Source organism: Epinephelus lanceolatus, chromosome 6, assembly GCF_041903045.1.
Source record: "Epinephelus lanceolatus isolate andai-2023 chromosome 6, ASM4190304v1, whole genome shotgun sequence".
In the NCBI taxonomy this organism is placed as follows: Eukaryota; Metazoa; Chordata; class Actinopteri; order Perciformes; family Serranidae; genus Epinephelus; species Epinephelus lanceolatus.
The window spans coordinates 12,155,208-12,177,481 of record NC_135739.1 but is presented as its reverse complement, the minus strand read 5'-3'; the positions used below and the strand labels follow the sequence as shown (position 1 = coordinate 12,177,481).

Here is a 22,274-nt window from a genome sequence, read left to right as displayed (position 1 = left end):
CAAAACCATGAACATGTCCTCAGCCCTGGGTTGGAAATTAACACCACCATAATGCTGGCAAGATTTGCAAGTGGCTGCTATATTTTGCTTCACTCACCAGCCAAAAAAAAAAATAGTAGTCTATTTAGTGGCTGCTAGATTTTCTAATCCACCAGCCACAGTTGCAGGTGGACAAAAAATAAAATTTCCAACCCTGCCTCAGCCTTTAACCCATAAGGAGCAAAGGGTAGCCATAATTCTGTGACCATAGACCAGCTGGAAATTAAAGGTCAGTACCATGGTCAAATGCGATAGAGGGACAATATGCCTAACATACTGTTACTGTATTTAAAGTGGGAGATTCCCAGAGCACATATGTGGGCAGAAGCAGAACATGCATCTCCACATGGGAAAAAAAAACTAATTAGTCTCAAACTGGGTTGAAAAATGCTGACCACAGAGGCAAGCTGCGTGAGATCCACTGATTCTTTACTTATGAACCTTTGCAACTCCACAGACCCTCCACAGGTGGTATTCGTCCACCCCCAAAAACAACATACCTACCATAAATTGATGCCGAAAAATTCACCAGAATGCAAGAATTAAGAGTTTGATTCTCAAAAATTCCTGGGAGAGGATCGCCAAACCCTGTTTCATATGCGTGCCCCCAGTGTTGAAACAAAACATGCGCCCTTGCCTATAGCTGAACCATAATTACATCCTTATTTTGCTCAGACGAGCCTTTTAAACTAAAGGTTCTCTTCAGAATACAGTTGCTTCTCAAGGTCCTACATGTACCATGCTCAGTTACAAGGAAATAATATTTGAAAAAATAAGAACATTCATTTGAATAAAAAAAAAGGAGGGTCAGCTTGTTTTTCTTGACTTTTTTTCTGGCGCCAACATCAAGATATAAATCAGTTGGTATTTCTCAGTTACTTCCCTGTAAGATGCTCTAACAGTCATTTCAGTGGCCTAGTTCAAAGGAGGTAGTTAAAGGTTAATTTGAAGGGGTGATAATAGGTGCAGTGTTTTCCTTGGGGAGTGGATGCTCCGCCCGATCCACTTCGGTGTTAGATTAGATTTGGATGGTTCAGCCTCTGTCAAGCTTGTACTTTATAAAGTATGTTTTTAAAAGAAAAAACACTGGTCTTATAATTCCTTAAAGCAAACTTTAGACCTGCTGCATCTTTGCTGACATTGCAAGTTATGTGTTGTGTAAGTACACATGTGTAATGTTTACATTAGGATAGCACTTACATATGATATTGGCGATAGAGCAAAATATAGTTACTGAGCAATAACAATGTCAAACAACAGGAAGTTCATCTAACACAACAAAGTATTTCCTGCAGCATGGTACATGGTACATAAATATTTCTGATGTATGCAGCCCAGGATGAGCTGATTCGAGCATGTCCAACAGAAGTAGAAATGGAACCAGGATTAAATTAAAACTGGGGTCGTGACTGGAAATTAAATCAGACAGATTCTGTGTGTGTTCCCAAGCAGCCACATCACGATTGTCACCAGGATTTCGCAAAACATCAGGAGTGCATCCGTGCATGTGACGCTTAGGCTGCATGTGGAAGTGCCTGTACGCCAACCTTGTTTGTCTGTTGTCTGTGAAGTCAGGTACAGATCCTTCCCTCTTTAGGCTGTGATGTAATGAGGTGTGTTTGTGCATTTGAGTATCCAAAACAAGCTCATCAATGATTCATTCCTCCCTGGTGACCCTCTGTGTCCCACTACCACACACACACACACACACACACACACACACACACAAACACACATGATTCAGAGGATTCCCACTCATACGATGATGACACCATGGACAGGCGCCACTCGGTCTCTAAGAGTCTGACTCCCCTTCAGTCCGGCAGAGATGGACATTACAGTACCTTACCATGCTGACTTGATATCACCGATTCCTGGAAGCCAGCTGTGCAAATGGACACCTCTGCTTCATCTGTGAAGGAGATAAATCCCATTATTTTTTAAATATCACAGTTTCCTCATTTACGACTGGCTCTCAAACAGTTAACATTGCCTTCCTATCACAAATATAACTGTTGCAACATTGTCTTTGATCAGCATCTTGGATTTGTTGTAATAACCCATTTGCCACAAGATTCCCAGAATATTCTTTTTTCATCAGTCGCGCCCCCCGGTTCCAGTAAGCGGGAATGGCAATTTGTGATGCAGTATTTGTGTGTAATTGTGCTCAGATAGAAGCAGTGGCAGAAAGACCCTTGAAGAGCCACATTTGCAGCTTGACCTTTTAATTCACTCATGACCACTTCAGCTGCCTCCTTCTCACTTAAGCTGTCCAGAATGTTTTTAGCATAGGTCCATAGGGAACTTATAAATGGGGCTGTCAAATCTCCCTCAGTGTTGATTAACACATAAGAGCTGAATTATTAGGGAAATTTGTTTTCACAATTCAAGTCTACCCAAAACTGCACCTGCATTTTCAGAAATAACACACTGCCCCAATTAGATAATGAGCCATTTGTTTGCTTCCTTCTTATTAGCTTTACACCTCTGAGCTATGGATCATTTTATTAATCAGTTATCATTACCAGAACAGCAGCCTTGAAACTGAGCCTGTGCAGACAAATAGAAAGACAAAAAGCAGAGTATGAAGTAAGACAGGCAGCCAGGCAGGGAGTCTGTCTCTAAATATAATAATCATTAAATAGTGGCCCAGGCCCATTAAACATAGCGGTAAGCAGCGGGGTGTGAGGAGCGGCCAGGTCCACAGCGCAATACTGTTTACACTACAAATGCGGTTGAGTTACACCATGTACAGTAAAATGGGCCCGACTGCCAGTAACTCTAGTCACTTACCAACAAAAGCATCATTTCCTGAAAGCTCCTCCCTCCTCCCTCCCTCTTCTCCCCACCTCTCCCCTCCCCTCCCCTCCTCTGCTCTCTCACTCACTCTCCAACCACCTTTTTGAGCGCTGAGGAACTAGTCCACAATCACTATGACTAAGCCCTCTATGCAAATACCTGACTGTCCTGGTGAAGCAGGAAACATGTTTTAGACTCGCCTGTGAGAGGAACAGAATTTTGTATGTGTGAGCTCATTGCCCAGAGCGTACCTGCGGCAGAGGCAGATGTGTGTGTTGAAGCAGGGAGGAACTGTGAAAGGGCTAGTGAGAGTCCACTGTTGTTGGGTGGAAGTGCACCAGCTGTAGAGGTGAACACTTTGAGCAACACATGGAAGAGGCTGTCGCATTCAGGGATCCAAGGTGAAGCAGGAGTGTATGTGTGTGTGTATTTTACCCCCCCCATACTGCAGCGTTTGGACCCATGTCTCTCATGCAGCTCTGGACTAAATTGTATTCACAGCTGGGACGTCCGCTTCCCAAGGTACTGGTACTGTTTGCTTCCTTTTTTGTACATATTACGCTGACACAAGTCTGTTGTTTTTGAGACTTGCTGTTATTTTGTTGACAACTTCTTTTACTTATGATGTCAAAACCAGTAATTGAAAGCTTAGATAAGGAATTGTGGCTAACCGAAAGCTGCTTGTGTGAAGAGTTTTATTGCCCTTATCAAGGAACTTGTACACATGACAAGAAAGCAGTTGATTACCCCTTAAGTCTGTGCTTTTTAAGTTCCTCAAATGAACTTAAAAAAGTACTTCTTTATCATCAGAATGTTAATGGAGGCATTTGATTTTTCTTTACTATTAATTTTCTGTCTAGAGCTTGGCCTACATTGGAAACAATCGGGTATTACAATAACATATTACTCTTTACTGAGAAGTTTCCCATTAGTGCTTACAAAGGCCACATGTGCAACTTCAGAGACTTAAGAACATTTTTCAATAGAAATCACCATTGAATCTTGTTTTAGAGTAGGACTAGGGTTCATTCCTTTGACAGAAAATAATTATCTTCTCTCCCTGATAATTATTTCAACGTGACATTAACCCATCTGCTGTTTAGTAAAAGAGAAAAATGCCAAAGACAGTAACCCAGACTTCTGGGAGTTCATTGTTAAAAGTTGGCCTGTTCGTTCATCAGCATGTCTGGCTGTGAATTTCCTTGCTGGCAGACCAGAGTTGCCAGTCAGTCACCCAGTATGGCTCTGAGGCTCTCATCCCCAGCCAGGAAATATGACAAATGATTGTCTGCCTCACTCCTTGCTGTCTTCCAGTAAGTGCGAGAACTTGATATCTTGTCAGGCTAAATAGCACTCTTGTGTGTTTACTGGATGGCTATTAAATATGCCCATTGTTGTGCTGTACTGTAAATAGAACTGCATTGTATTTTTTTATGCGTTATTCATTAGACTACAAGGTGTTGGTGGAATTATAGCTCAGCTCAGTCTGATGTCTTCATTGGTGCGAGGCTTGCTGAACCCATTTCTGTTGAATTCTGATTAAGTTGATGAGCCAATCTCACCAAGTCAGCGTTTTTTTTTCACTTCACAGAAAGCGGACGAATTACCCAATTGTGGTTTCAAGTACTTCATGCTTTAAATATGTATTTTTTAATTTAAAATAATGCACAGCAGATCGAAGTTGCAGGTTATTTGTAGTCCTTTTTGACATTTGCTCAGGCTACGGATCATTTGCTTTAGTTTCTCTGTTAGTACATCAATATCATTATCAGTGTGAAGCTTGTCACAAAATCAGTTCTACACCCTTTAAGGATAGGTTCACAATTTTTTGTGCATCTTTAAAAACAGAACTAGGTGCTCGTTATAACCATGAAAGCGGTTTCATTCCTCCTGCTAATACTGTCTATTTAGAGCCTACCTTCCTAGTGCCGATGTAAAAAATGGCGGACGAAATTTCCACTTCCGGTTCTATGCAGAAATGCATTCTTAAATTTATCTAAAGCTGTAGCTCCAGCAGTTTGTGCAATTGGGTTTCTTCCAAAGCTACACTCTTTTTAGTGCAAATTTCCCCACTATTGCTATTTTAAAAAAATTATGAACCTGTCCTTTAAGACCAGACGTGCAGCACGGCAGCCTCTCGGTGGGCACATGTTGTCAGTTTCCTGGTATTGCATGAAACCTCAAGCATGACCTAGGTGTGCAGCTTACGGGAAGTGAATAAACAATGATGGTGAGGATGAGTGAGAGCATGGGGGGTGGACTGATGATGAGCAGTGGAAAGAATTAAAGGTTGCCATCATGCTTATTTTGCATGCCGTCTCTGCCATGCTGCCTGCTATGTCAGCAATGATCAAATCTGTTTCAGGAGGATTTGTTAAATGTATCATGCATTGGTGCCAATTATAAGTGCATCGGTGGAATAACTCAGGGTGGTGCCAGGTGTGAAGACAACATAACAGGGTGATATAATTCTCTCTAATTATTGCTGGCTGTCAAAAGCAGTTAACACAGGATAAGAGATTCGCAGCAAATCTGTCAGGTCTGACAGTTTTCAGAAAACAGGACAGCTGCTACGGTTGGGTGAAGAGGTCGCAGTGCAGGTTTACAGATCATCTCACAAATTATTTCGGTTTTTATGCATCAGTGGTCACCTGTAGTAGCAGCAAAATGGGAAAATTCTCCTTTGTAGTTTGTAATGCCATGTTGTTGTCCTTTTTTCCTTTGACATAAGTTTAGTATTTCCTGCTTTTTAAATTTCAAAATGTTTCACTAATGAAAACTATTCATCTGTAGCCGAGTGGTTAAGCGGTGCACCACGTAGGAGGTCATGATATACTGGTTTTGACAGTAACCTTGTAATCTAAAAGTAAAAAAATATTAATATCATTTTAATAATGCACATATGATAATATTGTGTAAATAATGCAGTTCCTCTTAAATAATTTCCATTTCTTTCCGTTCTCCTTTTATCAACCTCTCCCCTAAATGCAAGTTGCCTTTTCACTGTACATTAAGTACAGAGTCTTTCTCCACCTTCCTACACTCACATTTTGAGGGTAATTCATTCGGCAAAGAGGGGAGACCAAATGCACAATAAACTAAGTTAAAGATGAATTTGACAGATTTTTAATTATTGAAATTTTCTATAGAATTCACAGTAACACTGTTATTGTGAATTCTGTTGGCCACAATTATGGTGTAGTGAAAATCTGATTGTGCCAGCCCCAGTGTCATGTACTCCCAAAGTCCTCGGTTTGAATTAGCCCAGGGATCATTTGTCATTTATTTCATGTCATACCCCTCTTTCTCTGCTGTCATTCCTATCTGTCTCTACACCGTTTGCTGTCAAATAAAGGCAAGTATGTAAAATAAACAAATTAAAATTCGGTGGGTTCGTAGATTACATAGACGCTGGTTATAGAAGTGCTCAGTACATTTGTTTAAAACAAGTCAAGACTTCTGAAGAGCAAAAAAAAAAAATTGCTTAGTTGTCCATGTCTTTTGCACTCTTGGTTGGATGTCACATTACTCTGTCTGACTTCTGTGATGAAAATTGCTTTGGGCCACTGTGTCTTTCACCAGACCAAACTGATGTCAAAGCACATTCCCTTTCTCCCCCAAAGTGTGGAGCACATTCAGTAAATATTGGTCGTAACTGTTTTCGGAGGGTTGTTTTAACTCGGGATTGTTCACAGGACAGTGCCCATGGTTGTAAAAGAGTAAATACACTCTCTAGTTAGCCATCAATTCTTGGCTCAGAACCAACTCAGCGACTTACGGGCAACGAGCCCACCATCCTGAGTCACACAGCGTGATAGTAGTCCATTGACCGCAGGTGTGTAAAAGTGTGGGTGGGTGTGTGTCACGCACAAGACAGACGCGAGCAAGGTCATTTGAGGCGATTGAAAAACCTGTGAAGATACACATCAGATAGTTGGTGTGATATACTATGGATCTTCTTGTCATCACAGTAGTACTGGTCTCCCACATACAGCAAGTAAAAACAGGATGTAGTAAAATGTTAACCTCAGACTTTGAATTTCAGTGTAGGCTGTGCTGCATAATACCAGTTTACACACAGATATCAACGTGAAGTAATGCTTTCAAGACTCTAACATGTCCCTGGTAGAGCATGAGGTAACAGAGGTAGAAACATCGGCATGAGTGTCTGTTTCTGTTCTCTATAGATGATATAATCTCTTCTAACTGTGTGCAACGAGCGCTCATTAAAGTTATGGTCCGTTGACACAGCTGCATTGTTTCACTCAATACACTCAGTTATTCTTTAAGCCATGTTGCGTATGAGTGTAACAGATGACAGCGATTGCCCCTGTTGCAAGTATTGTGTGGGGTATGTTGAAATTTCTGCATAACTGAGACGTCATCTTGCGTCAACACTCCCCTCACATCCACTTTTCTCAACACTGAGGACACAGGCTCACACATGCAACTTGTTTATGACAGATATCACAGCACATAGATTGAGACTGAGTCATTTTTCTTAATCTTAATCTTAATTTTACAATCTTAAACTCTTTTCAGAAGGCCACCATATTTTTGGGATCCATGTCAGTACTTATCTGTGTTTATTTGTAATGATCGGGTCAAGATACAGGTTTCAACTACTGAGGCATGGCCCTGTGAATGCCAAGTCATCCTCATGGCACCCTTCTGTGGGTGACTTCCTCTTGGCACCACCCCAAATACCTAGCAGATGAAATCTCTCTCACTGCGACTCTTTCTCTTTCACTCTCTCTCCTCTATTGTTTTATTACTTTCGCAACTTGTTTAACTCTGCTCGCTGGAGAAAGAACCTGAATTTGCCAGAAAGATTTATGTGTTGGCAGTACCATGAGGATCGTAGAGCCTTGTTAGCTTCTAGTAGTCAGCTCAGTGTAAGATTTAGTCTCCCCTACATACACGCAACAAGCAGAACATTTCTTTGAACCAGCTCCGTCATATGGCTGCTCGCTGGGACACTTGACATGGCATCCTTTTATTTTCCAGAACATATGAAAACACTGGAAAATTCCAGGAGGCTTGTAAGCAGCAAGCAGTCCCTGGCTTGTTTTACTCAGACTTGGCACGACATGAAGGCTTGCCTGTCAGGAGGTTGCTGGACTGGCCGTGCAGCTTTGATTGGCTTTGAATAGTCGGTCGGGGGGTAGGCTAGACTTGGCTGTCTGTGGGCTAGACGAAGATGACACGATAATTTTCTTTTGACCCCTCCACTATAAATATGTAAATACAGTGAAAATTGATAATCTGTCTTATTATTTCTCAGACGATCCCCTGAAAATAGCATTTGCAATTTTGATTTCAGCACATTTGTCAAGAAGAATCAACCAGGGTTTTAGGGACAAACTGAAATTAAATAGAAAACGCTGATTAAATAATAGTGTCAGGGGCCCTTTAACATCAGTTCCGGCTTGGCGGAATCTTAAGTGGAGCTGCTTGTGGTCAGTGGAACAGCTGAAACTGTGTTGAGCAGTTCCCCAGACTTGAGAGTTTAGTTGTCTGTGAAGGACTTTTAAAAAGTGTTTGAATGTATTTTTTGGCTGGTGGTTGTGTGACTAAAGGGTCCAAAACAAGATGTAAAACTTTCCATGCGTACTCATAAAAATACAATGGCTTTCTGACAAATTGGCTCTTCGATCAAAGCACTGCGACGGGATAAGTCGATTTATGTCTGCATGTCTTATAGAGTCATTTTGGGATACATAGACTGTTTTAGTGTCCGCAAAACACTTGGTGTGCTTAAGTATTATGCACCACAGCAAATCAGTTTAATACAGAATCAAAAAGAAGTCTTACTGTTACCAGTCTTCACAACAGCAAGTCATTCAGAGAGCTGCCGCGACAAAAAAATCTGTCTGCTTCAAGTCCATGAGATGGTCGAGGAAAAGGAAAAGCTTAGCGCTGTGCTATTAAAGTCACAGCTCAACAGATATTTCAGGGACGCAGGACATGCAGACAGCTTGGCATAACATAAGCCAGACAGAAAGACAGACACCAGTGGTGGCTTTGCAGTCCCAGGCCCGAAACCCGCCCCCCACACACACACACTAGCACACAGGCCATCAATCAGGTTCTGTTGACTGCATGGACAAGGTCAACATCTGATCCCAGAGGGGAGAGCCTGGGGTGGGGGTTGTTTTAGTCAGCTGATCATAAATGAGGGGTGGGTGGTCCCTCCCACTACCACATCCACACACACACAGAAACTGATAAGGCTGCAGCTTTAACTGCAACAGGGTTACTGTCATTTTGCATTACCTAAATTACAAACAAGAGGCATGACATTTTATTAGCATTCATAACTCTGAGTCTTGATTGTGATTTGACTCACACACTCACATTGTACTATGATTGTTACTGCAACATTTCAGGCTCAGGCAGGATTTACAGCCCTAAAAAGGCCCAGTGGGTAAAATGTTATAGTTTCTGCTCTAAGAGGCCACAGCCCTTAACGACGTTTTGTGAAAATGCTCTTAAATTTTACTCGGCCTTGGACACTAAACACTACCTTGTAGAGGAGAGGGAATAGATTTGTGTACATTTTCCTCATCATTTGTTTCATAACGGTGTTCGTAATATAATTTTAGTCCTCATTTTCCGATGTGACAGTAATGGCATCTTTCCAAAAAAGATGCATGCAGATTAATATGAGTGAAAGCAAGAGGTGGGTTAAATAAATCGTCCTCCTGCTGCGGAGTTCTATGGGAAAGTAAAACTAGGACAAACACCAAACGAGAAGCTGAAAGGGCAGGGAGAAATGGAGACAGAGATGGGAAACAAGAGGGCCAGAGTTTGAAAGAGCGGGAGAAAATTAGCAAGTGATGACAGAAACATGCGAGTGGGTTGATGAGGTCATTTGAGGTGTATGCTTGTGTACATATGTGGGTGTGTGGGGTAAGTGGGAGGACAGGGTAACTTGTTTCCTGGTCTTGGAAAAGCTGGTAGTGTGTAGGAGGGGAAAGCCCCGGCGCCTGGCCTGCCCGAGGCCTCGGCCTGGCCTCGCGCTGAGGCAGGTTATTGAGTTTAACAGGATGTGGCTTAGGACTACATACAGTTGTCCTTACCTGACATTTGCTTTTTGATAGCAGGGAGAAATCGTTTAGCTCCTAATATGCAGCAGTAACATTAACTAAAGGTAGACAAAGGCATTTCTTGGGTTGGTTCAAGAAATTGTCAGCCTTTAGCTTTATGAACTGCAGTAAAAATGATGGTGGGGTCTTTACAGGTGGAAAGTCAGTAAGGAATCATGTCCCCGTCGTTGTACCAGCAACATGTTGACATTTCAACTGTTGTCGACATTTCCAGCATACCAAAGAAACTTCTGGTGAGAAGCAGCAGCTGGCAACACCATGTGTATTTTAGGAGGCGTGTGGCTGTCCGTATGTTTCCCTGGAAAACAGTTAGCAGTGACAAGATCATCACTACAGAGGATTTGACTATACCAAATTGGGCATATCACACCTGTGTGTAGACAGCTATCCTTAAAGGAGCAGTGTGTTGGATTTAGTGGCATCTAGCGGTGGGGATTACAGATTGCAACCAGCTGAAACTTGTCCCGTTTGCCAAACCTGAACCTGAGATTTTCACTGGGAGCCAAATTATCCACAGATTATGTCTCTTTCTCTTCAAAACAAATGGATATAGTGATTAAAACTAGTTTCTCCAACATTGTTTGGCTCATCAGAGACCGGCCACTAGCCCAGCACCTGCTAATGTGTGCTCATCTTTTTTTCTCTGACAACTGAAAATCCAGATGTTGAGGAGGTTTTTACCGAGAGCTAAATTATCCACAGAGGTCACTTTTTGTCCAAAACAAACTGACCTGGTGATTCAAACCAGAAAATATGTTAAGAAACCAGTGTTTTGTTGCCTTTGTTCAGCGTATTGTGGAGACTGTTAACTCCGGAGATCATCGCAAAAGGGTTAATGGCCCTATGTAGTCTGTTCTGGGCTACTGTAGAAACATGGCAGTGCAACACAGCGCACTCTGCAGACAAGGACCCGCTCCCTATGTAGATATAAACTGCTGATTCTAAGGCAACAAAAATAAGACGATTCTTATTGTATTATATCATATTACATTTCTTATTTGACAGGCCATAAATGTAACATAATAACAAGCTGCCTCTACTGAACTTCTTCTTCTTCCATCTTTTAAGGACATGTGCTTTATTAAAGGCTCCTATCTGATAAATTTAACAAGTGGTCTATATCATGATGCACACCTAACTTTGATGGGATTTGAGATTAGAAAACGTTTCCCCTTTAATAGTATGAAGCAGCATCTACAGACAAAGAGAGGCACACAGGACATGGAAATTATATTTATAATGCTAACAAAGATAGGGCTGTTAGACCTCCTTGTATGGTAGTGCCTGACCTTATCATACAGGCTGTGTCATAACCAGTTTCATTGTAGTCATTATATCAGGAACGGCTGTTACTCACCTCTCCAGAAGCTACTGGTGAAGCTGCATGAGTAGCACAGATAAATGCTTTTTTTTGCCATTTTGTATTTGCTAATATTTATTTCAGCCTAAACGCACTTTGTAGCAGTTACGCCTCATGGTCATGGATTCACTGTGATTTTGTTTTTTTGTTGTTTTTTTTAGGGAACAGGATATTTTGCGACACAGTTTCAGATTGCTCACCACACTGTAAATACATCAGCTATAACAGATGATGAAGCCAAGCTGTTTGTGGGCGGTTTGTGTTAAGAGTGTATTTTTTGTTCCAGTTCTGATTCTTCGAGCTGATAACCGACACCTTCAACCACAACCATCAAGGAGCTCTGCAGCTCTGCACTGTTGCCGCTGTTTTTCATTGCCTTTGTCTCCATTAATCATCAGCGGGCAGATAACTGTCATTATCCAAACAATCAAATACAATTTACCGCTTCTGTGGATGCATGATGTGACGCACAGCACATGCATATGTGTGAGGCTTCTATGCAGAGCTTCTCACAGTAAATCAATGTGAGTACATGGTTGTTTAGATAGCACCGTGTTTTACACTGGTGGTCGTATTGATGCCAATATTTGTTAATGGTTTCTTGTCTTGGAACTGGGTGAAGGGGAGGATGTGCTGCTGGTTTTAGCTTTCATAGCAGAGAGGAGAAATTGAGGTGGAAGAAGGAACATGTGACAGGCAAAACCAGAGGCTGGACAAATGATGTTCACATGGTCTTCTGTGTACATGTACACACATACACACTACCTATTCTCAGAAATTACAATTCAAGTAGATTAAATTCCCCGGAAACAATTTTAGAAGAAGCACACACACACACACATTCAGATGTTTTTTGATGCGTAGCAGAGGAAAAAGGGAGCGAAACAGAGAGAGAGAGAGGCAGGATTAGTAGCTATACGGTTGTGTGGCTGTGTGCTTTGGAGGGAGCCTGATTACCATCAGAGCAGTTGGAATTCAAGCCTTATCTCTGCTCGGCAGGGCCCAGTCTTAGGAACAGTAGATGAACTAGCCCTCGGTACGGGCCTGCCGGGGGACAAACACTGCTGCCTCTGTTACGCTCTGCTTAACAACTCGATTAGCATGGTACTAAGGTCGGCCGTGTCTTGGTTAGCACCGACCAACCTGCTGCAGCTTTCTGTGATTCCTCTGTATCAGAACTGTCGGTCCTTTTTAATAACAACACTGCATCTGCACCGTTTGCTCTGTTAAATTTACATGATGTGGAAAACCGAGAAGTCACATCGTAACGTAACACAGAGCAATGACCTGCAGGTCTAAATACAGATCATATATTTGCAGAACACATTGATTAAAAACAAGTTTAGGCTTGGGCTTGAATTAATCCAGTGGGATGCAGCACATTAATGTCATTAAGGGTTTCATAGACAACCATTTTACAAGCAAAGCTATTATGATGGCTCATAACTGTAATTGTAATCCAAGCTGAGATGTATTGTCATATTAAATCTAATTCAGTAGATTTTTTTCTATCCCCACCCACACAAAAAACTCTTCTTCTAACTTTTTTCATCAATTGTTTGTGATTAACTCTTCTGCCAAAAATAATCTACTACCCTCCATGGTGAAATACACATATGTCTATGTGCTCATCTGTGTGTTTCCACAGTTGTGCTTCTGTGGAATGATGCCTCTGGTGACACAGTGTCCCTTTTTTCCAAGCCTTGTTGTTTACTCATCTACCCTCAGCCAGTAAAGCCAAAAAAGGAGGGAGCAGAGCAAGGGGTGAGGCAGAATAGGACAGGATAGGAAAACACAGCTGATAGGATAAACAAGGAAAATGTCGAAAGGAAATGTGGCAGGTTGTGTATTAGGGAGTGGTGGTGATATTTTGCAGGGACCCTCTCTACATCTCCCCCTCTTGTGTCACCCCTAGAAAAAGCAGTTGGTTCCACTCAGCTGTCTGCAGGGCAGAACAACTTTGGAGAGCCTGCTTTCAGAGCTCATGCCTGATCTTGCCCTCAGGAAACACACACGGGGACACACACACACACACACACACACACACACACACACACACAGTGGGAGTAAAGAAAAGAGAAAGGTAGAGTGAGAGAGTTGAAGAGAAAAGGCATACTCATAGAGCTCCCAGCAAACACTGATAAGCTGAGTGCTGTACACTTGAAAAAGCACAATTTCCCAATACACAAACATCCACACACGACGGTCATCAAGTTGATCCTCTAACGTCAGAAGGCAAAAATATACACGCAAGTCGGCCTGCTGTTTACGATCCTCACTAGGCCCCATTCCCGTACGATTTAGTCATGTTAACACTAAGGACTCTACGTCTTGTCTTCTCACGCCTGTGAAACATTTTTAGCTGAACTGTGATTAATGTCCATCAGAAGTCAGCACATCTTTTCAGCATTAATCAGTAGCAGCATATTGTTGAAATGGAGGCCGCATCGCAACTTCTCCTTTAACTCTGATTCAGAACTGCTTTCTTACAGCATAGATTTTTACTGTGGTTAACCCAATATTCATCTTCAGTTATAACATATTGCGCTTCAACTCACCTTATAACTGTTTGTGGCTGTGCAGTATTTTTATCTAAATTAAAAGTGTCACTCTGGGGGTGCTGTGAGAAAACCATGTAAGCATATTTAAAAGCAGGACAGTTGTGACAGATGTGTGATGCAACTGGAAGTATTTGCTTTGCTTGGATGTTACGTAACTCAGGAGTTTACAGCACAGACAACCAGGCCTTAAAGCTGTGATCAGTAACTTCGATAGAAAATAACTTTGTCATAATAGCTTCTACTGTCACTGTATCCACATGAGACCAGCAAAGTCTTGGAGTCCCTGCAGGTTGCCTGGCAACTGCATGTGCTAAGCTAAATTAGCCGGCTGCTGCTGGTAGATTCATATATACAGCACAGACGCTTGACTGGTATCAATCCTCTCATGTAAGTGAATGAGCATGTTTCCAAAATGTGGAACAATTCCTTTAAAGTAAGGTAAACAGTGTAGTATTATAGTCTGATAGTATGCATGGCTGCCTCATGATCCTCTGGAGAGTGTAGTCAGAACATGGGGGTGTGGGAATTTCCACACATGGTCCGCAGAGTATAAATATACACAGACAAAATCGCACACATTGAGGACTACCCACAGAGAACCACACAATAAAACAGATCCATACTCCTGTTTCCCAAAACAGTTTGTCCTCTGTACAGCTTGTCGTTGTCTACCGTGTTGGCTTCCCCCCGTCCTCCCCATCATTCAATCCCTATCTCTCCACATCCATGTTTATAAGTCTCAGGGGGCCCGGGGGTGCCTGTGAGAGGCTAGTTAAAGAACATGGCATGCTAATGGCTTCGAAAGGATATGAATAGAGGGGCGACTGGAAGGCAGCCATAGCTGAAATGACACACACATACACAAGCGCTCTTATTATGCCTGCCCCTCTCTTTCTGTTCTACGTGCTCGCTCTCACACATCTGTGTGTGATTAGATTTTGTTTAGGCTACTCGTGTTACTCCTGAAAGAGTGCTGTATTGGCTGAAATCCAGATTGAATGGGCCACCTTTGTTGTCTGTAGTTCACTCCCATCCGTGCACCTTTTTCCTTCTCAGGTATACAGTTAGTATTCCTGTGTGTGTGTTGCTCAGCCTGTGGGTTGTATCCATGTGTAACTAGGATTTATAGTCCTTTATGAGGCTTGGTGGTAAAGGGAGTATTTGCAAAGGCTGCAAAGACATTGGCTTTAATGTGGGAATCTACCTGTCATTTTAACAATATTGAACTCTTTCTAGGCTGAATAAAGTCAGCATGACTCGCTGCTCTGGCCCATATATTCCCCTGTTTTTTAACACCTCCTCTCTTTCTCTGCCTTCAGGAACTGTCCTGCATTGATGACCTCTCCACAAACTCTCTGTTCTCCTCTCCGGCTGACTCACTGTCGGAGTATGCTGATGCCCAGCCCTTCATCAGCCCAGACAACCTGAGCACAGTGCCCACCCTCTGGGACGTCAACACTAGTACCACCACCACACCAGCACAGAGCCAGCTAGAGGTCAGCAGCGAGCACTCAAACACACAGTACATCACCAGTAACACTGATGACCACAGCAACAACTCATCTCACACAACTATTATCAAAGAAAAGCTTGTTGAAATCCACACACGCATGTCTGTGCAGGGGGAGGTGGACACTGAGAATGGTCAAGGAAGTGAAGATTGTCCCTCTTGCTCTGTAAACATTTATGCTGCTCTGGCTCTCTGCCAACTTTAGCTCTCAGATGGGAATTTGGTGTCGACGGGTTCATGTTCATTCTTCTGAAAATACACAAAAGGCCAGCACCTACAACTCTGTTTCAACTCAGGCTTCAGTGCAATCCATACATGCAAAACAGATATTTTCTTTTATCAGTGATTAATTTGATAGCATGCAGGGCGGGACTGTCGTGTAAAACCATGGCTGAAAAAGGGATTTTCCTCTTGTTAGCCACCTGTTAATTGCACAACGGATTTAAGCCAGTTTGTATCAATTATCTCCTTGGCAAGTAACAATTAATTACCATGATTGGTTACTCAGTATTTCAGCTATAGCTAATGCTCTGCATCCTCAAGTAATCTTTTTAGGCACATAATAATTCACTGACAGTACAATACTATTGAGTCTTTACTTGACTTTTAAGCAGGTGTTACTCTTGCTTCAATTTAGCCTTTTCCACACTCTAAGTTTGACACAGTAACTAGCTGTGTTCTCCGTAACCACCATTGTGTCTTACAGCATTATACAGCAGTTTAAAATAATTGTATTCGTACCACATAAAGCCGGGTTTACACTGCATGACTTTTAAACTCATCAGATCGCTTTAGTGTGCGACTTGCTGTCTTGTGATCGGGTGTCTTTAAGTTGTTTTTGTTTCCATTCTACATGACTTATAGGCAACAGGGGGGACACACTACAAGATCTCTCAATATTTGTGGTCTCCAGAACATTTTGTCACATGAACACAAGTGAGAAGTGACACGGGAAGTGATGTAATCACATGCGCAAGTGCACGACATGGGACTTTTCTGTTGTTTCTTGCACACAAGTTCAGAACATAGCCTGTAACATGTGTTTACTGTCTATAGCCTGTTTCCTTCAGGTGCAACAACAACTTTGGTTCATGTTGCAAAGGCAACACATGCAGTAAAGTTACAACCCTTTCCCCAGGTTTTCCTTCAACTAATGTCTTGCACTCTGATTGGCTGTAGCGAGGTCCCAGACAGATCTTTGTACAGTTCACCATAGACAGAGAGAGAGACATAGAGCATCGATTTGCGAGTACTGAACCAACCAATTTGCCTCCAATCTGGGGCTTTTGTCGGGAAGCTCCCAAAACCGCCCACAAGGGAAAATCAAGGCTATAGTTGTGTAGTGTGAACAAGTCCACTGCCCTTCCAAGCTCTCACTCTTGGGAAATCTGTCACATACTGTAAACACAAACAAATAGTATTCAGTTCAATTTCATTTCAATTTTAAAGCCCAATATCACAAATCACAATTTGCCTCAGAGGGCTTTACAGCATACGACATCCCCCTGTCCTTAGGACCCTCACAGCGGATAAGGAAAAACTCCCCCCCAAAACCCTTTAACTGGGGAAAAGTATGGTAGAAACCTCAGGAGGAGCAACTGAGGAGGGATCCCGCTTTCAGGACCGACAGACGTGCAATAGATTTCATGTGTATGTGTCAGTATCATGACAGAGACCTGAGCGATTGATAAGAAAATGAACCTGTGGAATACGGTTATAACTGATTAGGTGCTGAGCTAAGGCCAGTATGCACACACTATTTCAGTCATCCATTATTCTCACAATATAAATACTGTAATATTTAGATTGAATTAAAGCAACCATTTGTAACCAGCTTTACTGAAATTGCAGGCAGATTACTTCAGGAGCCTTGATCACATTGGCATACAGTGCAAAACAGGAAATACAAAAGGGACAAACTTAGAATGTTTATGTTGACATGTTTCGAACGGTCTGAGTTGATTTTGTTCAGTTTTCTCAGTGGTGCACAAAATAGTATCTAGCTACCGCTCCAGAGATCCATATGAGACTGTAAATGATAGAATCCTCTTCTTTTTGATGGACTGTTCCTTCAAAGAAACTCATCGAACTGTAGTATGTCACCGTCTCCAAGTTGCTGATCTAAGACGAGCAACTTTGTTATCGAGTGTTAATCCTCTATCCCCGCTCGCGTTGCTTTTCAGTCCTCTTGAATTAGACTGGTCCAAGGATATCTTTTTGATATGAATCAGAGCACATTCATTTCTCCTGCCTTCTGAAAGCCTTTTATGTTTTCCTTTTCATTCTGCCCTCATTTCATCCATTATGTTTCCCAGACACACGGCTTTATCTGCCTTTTGTTGTTGTTGTTGTTGGCTTTTCACTGCCAGACAACAAATTGCATTTTGCTGAGTGCTGCTCCATCAGACATCCATGAAGTACCCACACTCTCTCATGCACATTCATATATGCACAACACACACATACATTGATTACTCATGCTTTTTTTGTTACTATTTTCTCATGCATTTGGCACTGTTTTCATTTGTTTTTCAATTTCTTCATTTTATGTTTTGTTGACAGCTGAATGGCACCAGCAGGTTTCATGGCTTGGCCAGTTTGGATGATATAACTGCTATTATCAGCAACCCACCTTCAGGAGGATTCCAGGTAGCCACACCAACCTCTCCAATCTGATGTTAAAATGAAACCAAGCTTCCTAGCTAGAAGGCATTTATCAGTAATGCTCAGATATTCAGTTTAGGTTATATGACTTATATGCAGCTGTGTGTTTGCAACACAAGATAAGGCTTACATTGTTTTGCACAGCCTCATAACAACTAATCTAAGACTGAGGGCCACATTTTGACAGTACAGTACATGAAGGTGGTGCATGTCATGAGTGAAATTGAAATGCTTGAGCCTTCTTTGGCATGTCTGTAATACCACAGATGATGAAATCATTGCTGCGTATTGCATGCACTGGGCATTCTGCAAATGCACATTGCATAGAGAACAGCGTATTTCATATACTGCATTGTCTTTATGAATAGTCAGTGTGACAAGAAAAGAGGCTGCGGAATATTAACCTGTCTGTCAAAATCCAGCCTCTTTGCATTTCCGGTTTCTCAGATAATCTAGCGTTGCCTGAATATGTAAAGCACTCTTTTGTCTTCAGTAACACGCATGTTTCAAAGCTCTCATTCATCCTGCTTCAGCTGGTTTACACACTTTTTAACATCTTTTGTTATTTTAATGTTGGACTTGTTAACATTCCCTGATAAGGAGCTCTAGATGTGCTGTGCGAACCTTTTAATAACACCTCACCTGCCCCTGGCTTCTAGCTGTTTCCTAACTTGTCTTCACCTAGGCTGAAACATGAAATGTAATTCACAAATGTGGGTGTTATTAATGTGAATTACACCACTAAAATCTCTTTGGTGTTCCCAGCCTCAGAGAACCCAGTCACCCCCAGAGGAGGAAGAGGATGCTGAGGAAGAGGAAACAGAGGAACTGGGACATGTAGACACATATGCTGAGTACAGACCTTCCAAATGTAGGCCACTAGACTGAATGTCTACATCTATTACCCTTTAATTCATGCACACTTTTCGTCTTAATAAGGCATGACACTCACACAGTTTGCTATTAACATGTTTGAAAAAAAAAAAACCTTCTTTAAACTGCTGTTCTGTTTTTCCTCTTTTCAGCCACTATAGGAATTTCTCATCCTGACATAGTGGTGGAGACCAACACGCTATCCAGTGTCCCTCCTCCTGACATCACATACACTCTGTCTATCCCTGAGTCAACTATTAACTGTGGTCTGCTGTCTGCTCTGCAGCTAGAGGCCATCATCTATGCCTGCCAGGTACACACGCAGACTCACGTACACACAGTACATGAAGCACTTATTCATTTCGGATCTATGAATGATTGATGTTTTGATTATGCAGGCATCTTTGTTCATGCATTTGCTCTTTGTGCGCCCTCAGCAACACGAGGTTATTCTTCAAAACAACCAGAGGGCAGGCTTCCTGATCGGAGATGGGGCAGGGGTCGGAAAAGGACGCACTGTGGCAGGAATCATCCTGGAGAACTACCTTAAAGGAAGGAAGAAAGCACTATGGTAAGAGACCTCCTACGGGGATCACAGAACCAGTTTGAAACCTTCACTGGGTTTCAATTACTGATTTATATAATTGTGTTTTGCATCCAGTTTTATGCCAGGGAACTGAGCATGTAAGCTTAGTTCACACTACACAACATACTGTCTTGTAATCAGGAGCCTTGAAGTCATTATAGTTCTCAAACTACATGACGGAACAGTGTCCGGTGTCACGCATCCTGGAGGAATGCCTGATGAGTATGTTGTGATGCTTGGATCGAACCACAATGCGGGGTGTGGGGGGTGGCTTAGAAAATATCAAAGTCAAAAAGTGACAAAGCGATTCTCCAAGTGGAAACCTTGCACGCAATAGTCCACCTTCCACCTTCTCATCTTTCCCTCTCAAACACACACGCACCTTTGAAAGCACTAAAGCACTGCTTGCTTCTTTCCTAAACCTGTGTCTTGCACTCTCGTTGGCTCTAGCTCATCGACAAAGTTCCCAACAGGTTCGTATATTTAGCCAGTTAGATATCTGGAGAGTTCTGTGATGCATTGTTGAGCTTCTCAGTTGGCATATTTGAACAGTTCATATATAGCACTTGAGCACCGATTTGCCAGCGCAGAGGCAGTGCCGATCCGCCTCTGGTCTGGAGCTTTTGCCAGGGAGCTCCAAAAACTGCCAGCAAGCGGAAAACCAGGGATAAAGTTGTGTAGTGTGAACTAAACACTGGGCTAGTGTGTGTAGAAGCCAACTGAATTACTGACTGTCCTGTCCTGCCCTCAGGTTCAGCATATCCAATGACCTGAAATTCGATGCAGAGAGAGATCTCAAAGACATAGATGCACCGACTATTCCTGTGCATGCCTTAAACAAGGTGAGTCCTGGTGAAGTTAGCGTGACAAGCTGAGAGAATGAGTTATGTTCTTGGCAGATGTTTGAATTACATGTGCATCCAAGCAGGAAAGGAAAGCAGCTATATTTGGTGACAGTGTGTCTCTGCAATTGTTCACACATATCTCACTAATACTCTTGTATCTTTGTTTTGTTACTGTAGATTAAGTATGGAGACACAGCTACCTCAGAAGGAGTCCTGTTTGCAACTTACTCTGCGCTGATTGGAGAGAGCCAGGCAGGAGGGCAGCACCGGACGAGAATAAAACAGATTCTAGACTGGTGCAAGCCAGACTTTGACGGAGTTGTATCCTTTTATTCTTCCAACCTCGTGTCTAAAAGTTTTTTTAAACACAAATTGGTGTTCCATGTCTGCGTTGTTTGCCCTTGACCTTTCCTTATTTCAGATCATTTTTGATGAATGCCACAAAGCCAAGAATGCCACATCTACAAAGATGGGTAAGGCAGTGCTTGACCTGCAAAACAAGCTGCCACGGGCCAGAGTGGTGTACGCCAGTGCCACAGGTAGGCCGACACGCAGATAAACACACAATTGTCACATAAATGCAAGATAGCCGAGGAGTTTAGAATACATATTTGTGCCATCTCCACCCCAGGTGCCTCTGAGCCAAAGAACATGATCTATATGAGCCGCCTGGGAATCTGGGGTGAAGGCACGCCCTTCAGAGCCTTTGATGACTTCCTGCATGCCATCGAGAAAAGGTTTGTAATGGCGACATGTAGAACTTCCCTCAGAAGTCATGTGTTTTCTGATTGCCTTCCAATCATGTGAATACATATCTTCAAATTGCCACGCTCACTGGTTAAAATACCTTACAATCAGTTTGTGGTTACGGCTGGTTGATCTGTGATTGAGTTATTTTGAATATTTTATATGCTGTTTGTAAACAGAGGTGTGGGTGCCATGGAGATTGTTGCCATGGACATGAAAGTGAGCGGGATGTACATCGCCAGGCAGCTGAGCTTCTCAGGGGTGTCTTTCCGCATTGAAGAGATCGGACTGGACAGTGACTTCAAACTGGTTTATAACAAAGCTGCCAAACTGGTTAGTATCATACCTGCGTCAGTTATATTAGTGCGTGCTTATGGTTGTGTGTGTGTGAGAGTTAAAAAACAAACGCTGTACTTTAAAGTGACTGTTTACATCTGCAATCTGTGTCCAGTGGGCAGAGGCGTTGCAGGTGTTCATGCGTGCAGCTGATGAGCTGGGCCTGGTCAGCAGGAAGTCTCTATGGGGGCAGTTCTGGTCATCTCACCAGCGCTTCTTCAAATACCTCTGTATCGCTGCCAAGGTCCGCTGCCTGGTGGAGCTGGCTCAGAAAGAGCTGCAGGCTGGAAAGGTCAGAACACTGAGTCATATAGTATGTATAATCTAGAGGACTATAAATGACCCAGAGCAAGATCCAAGCATGAAATGAAATTCTATAGATGTTGCATAAGTGAGGAGAACTTCAAGGACAGAATACTAAGTACAGTTTTGCCAATACTTTGCTTTGTCTGCACAGGAAAAGTAGAGATTGGATGTCATTTGTTGGATCTATGAGGGTCATTAAAAGGACAGTTCATCCCAAAATCAACAATACAGGTTTTTCCTCTTACCTGTAGTGCTGTTTATCAGTCTAAATTGTTTTGGTGTGAGTTGCAGAGTGTTGAAGATTATCGGCTGTAGAGATGTCTGCCTCCTCTCCAATGGATGGCACTCGGCTTGTACTGCTCAAAGCGCCGCAAAAACAAAACATATTTAAAACTCAACAGCAATGTCTCTTTCCAGAAATCATGGCCCGATAATTTAAGATAATCTACAAACCTTGTCATGAGCAGTTTCACACAGGAACTATTTTCTTTTCTTTCTATCATCGCACTAAAGGAAGCATGCTCCACTGAGCTAGCTAA

At 42.4% G+C, this 22,274-nt stretch overlaps 1 protein-coding gene and 1 long non-coding RNA gene across 5 annotated transcripts in view; one reads left to right on the top strand and one right to left on the bottom strand.

The window, feature by feature from the left end:
- LOC144463660 (uncharacterized) overlaps nt 1-8,844 on the bottom strand; it is a 43,761-nt gene extending 34,917 nt beyond the window's left edge. The window contains exons 1-2 of the long non-coding RNA XR_013491698.1: nt 8,653-8,844; nt 1,884-1,951 (exon numbers count right to left, since the gene is read on the bottom strand). This is a non-coding gene — a long non-coding RNA (uncharacterized LOC144463660). The remainder of the gene's footprint in view (nt 1-1,883; nt 1,952-8,652) is intronic.
- sbno2b (strawberry notch homolog 2b) overlaps nt 1-22,274 on the top strand; it is an 81,742-nt gene that overhangs the window by 41,400 nt on the left and 18,068 nt on the right. For 2 of the 4 annotated variants that reach the window (XM_033621653.2, XM_078168632.1), the window contains 11 exons: nt 15,188-15,364; nt 17,941-18,027; nt 18,808-18,913; nt 19,068-19,228; nt 19,353-19,486; nt 20,253-20,343; nt 20,524-20,667; nt 20,768-20,885; nt 20,978-21,083; nt 21,273-21,426; nt 21,545-21,721. In XM_033621653.2, the coding sequence (XP_033477544.2) occupies nt 15,188-15,364; nt 17,941-18,027; nt 18,808-18,913; nt 19,068-19,228; nt 19,353-19,486; nt 20,253-20,343; nt 20,524-20,667; nt 20,768-20,885; nt 20,978-21,083; nt 21,273-21,426; nt 21,545-21,721 (1,455 nt within the window). Of the gene's footprint in view, nt 1-2,935; nt 3,361-15,187; nt 15,365-17,940; nt 18,028-18,807; nt 18,914-19,067; nt 19,229-19,352; nt 19,487-20,252; nt 20,344-20,523; nt 20,668-20,767; nt 20,886-20,977; nt 21,084-21,272; nt 21,427-21,544; nt 21,722-22,274 lie in introns of those variants that run through there. The other 2 variants (XM_033621656.2, XM_033621655.2) reach the window with 2 other exon arrangements.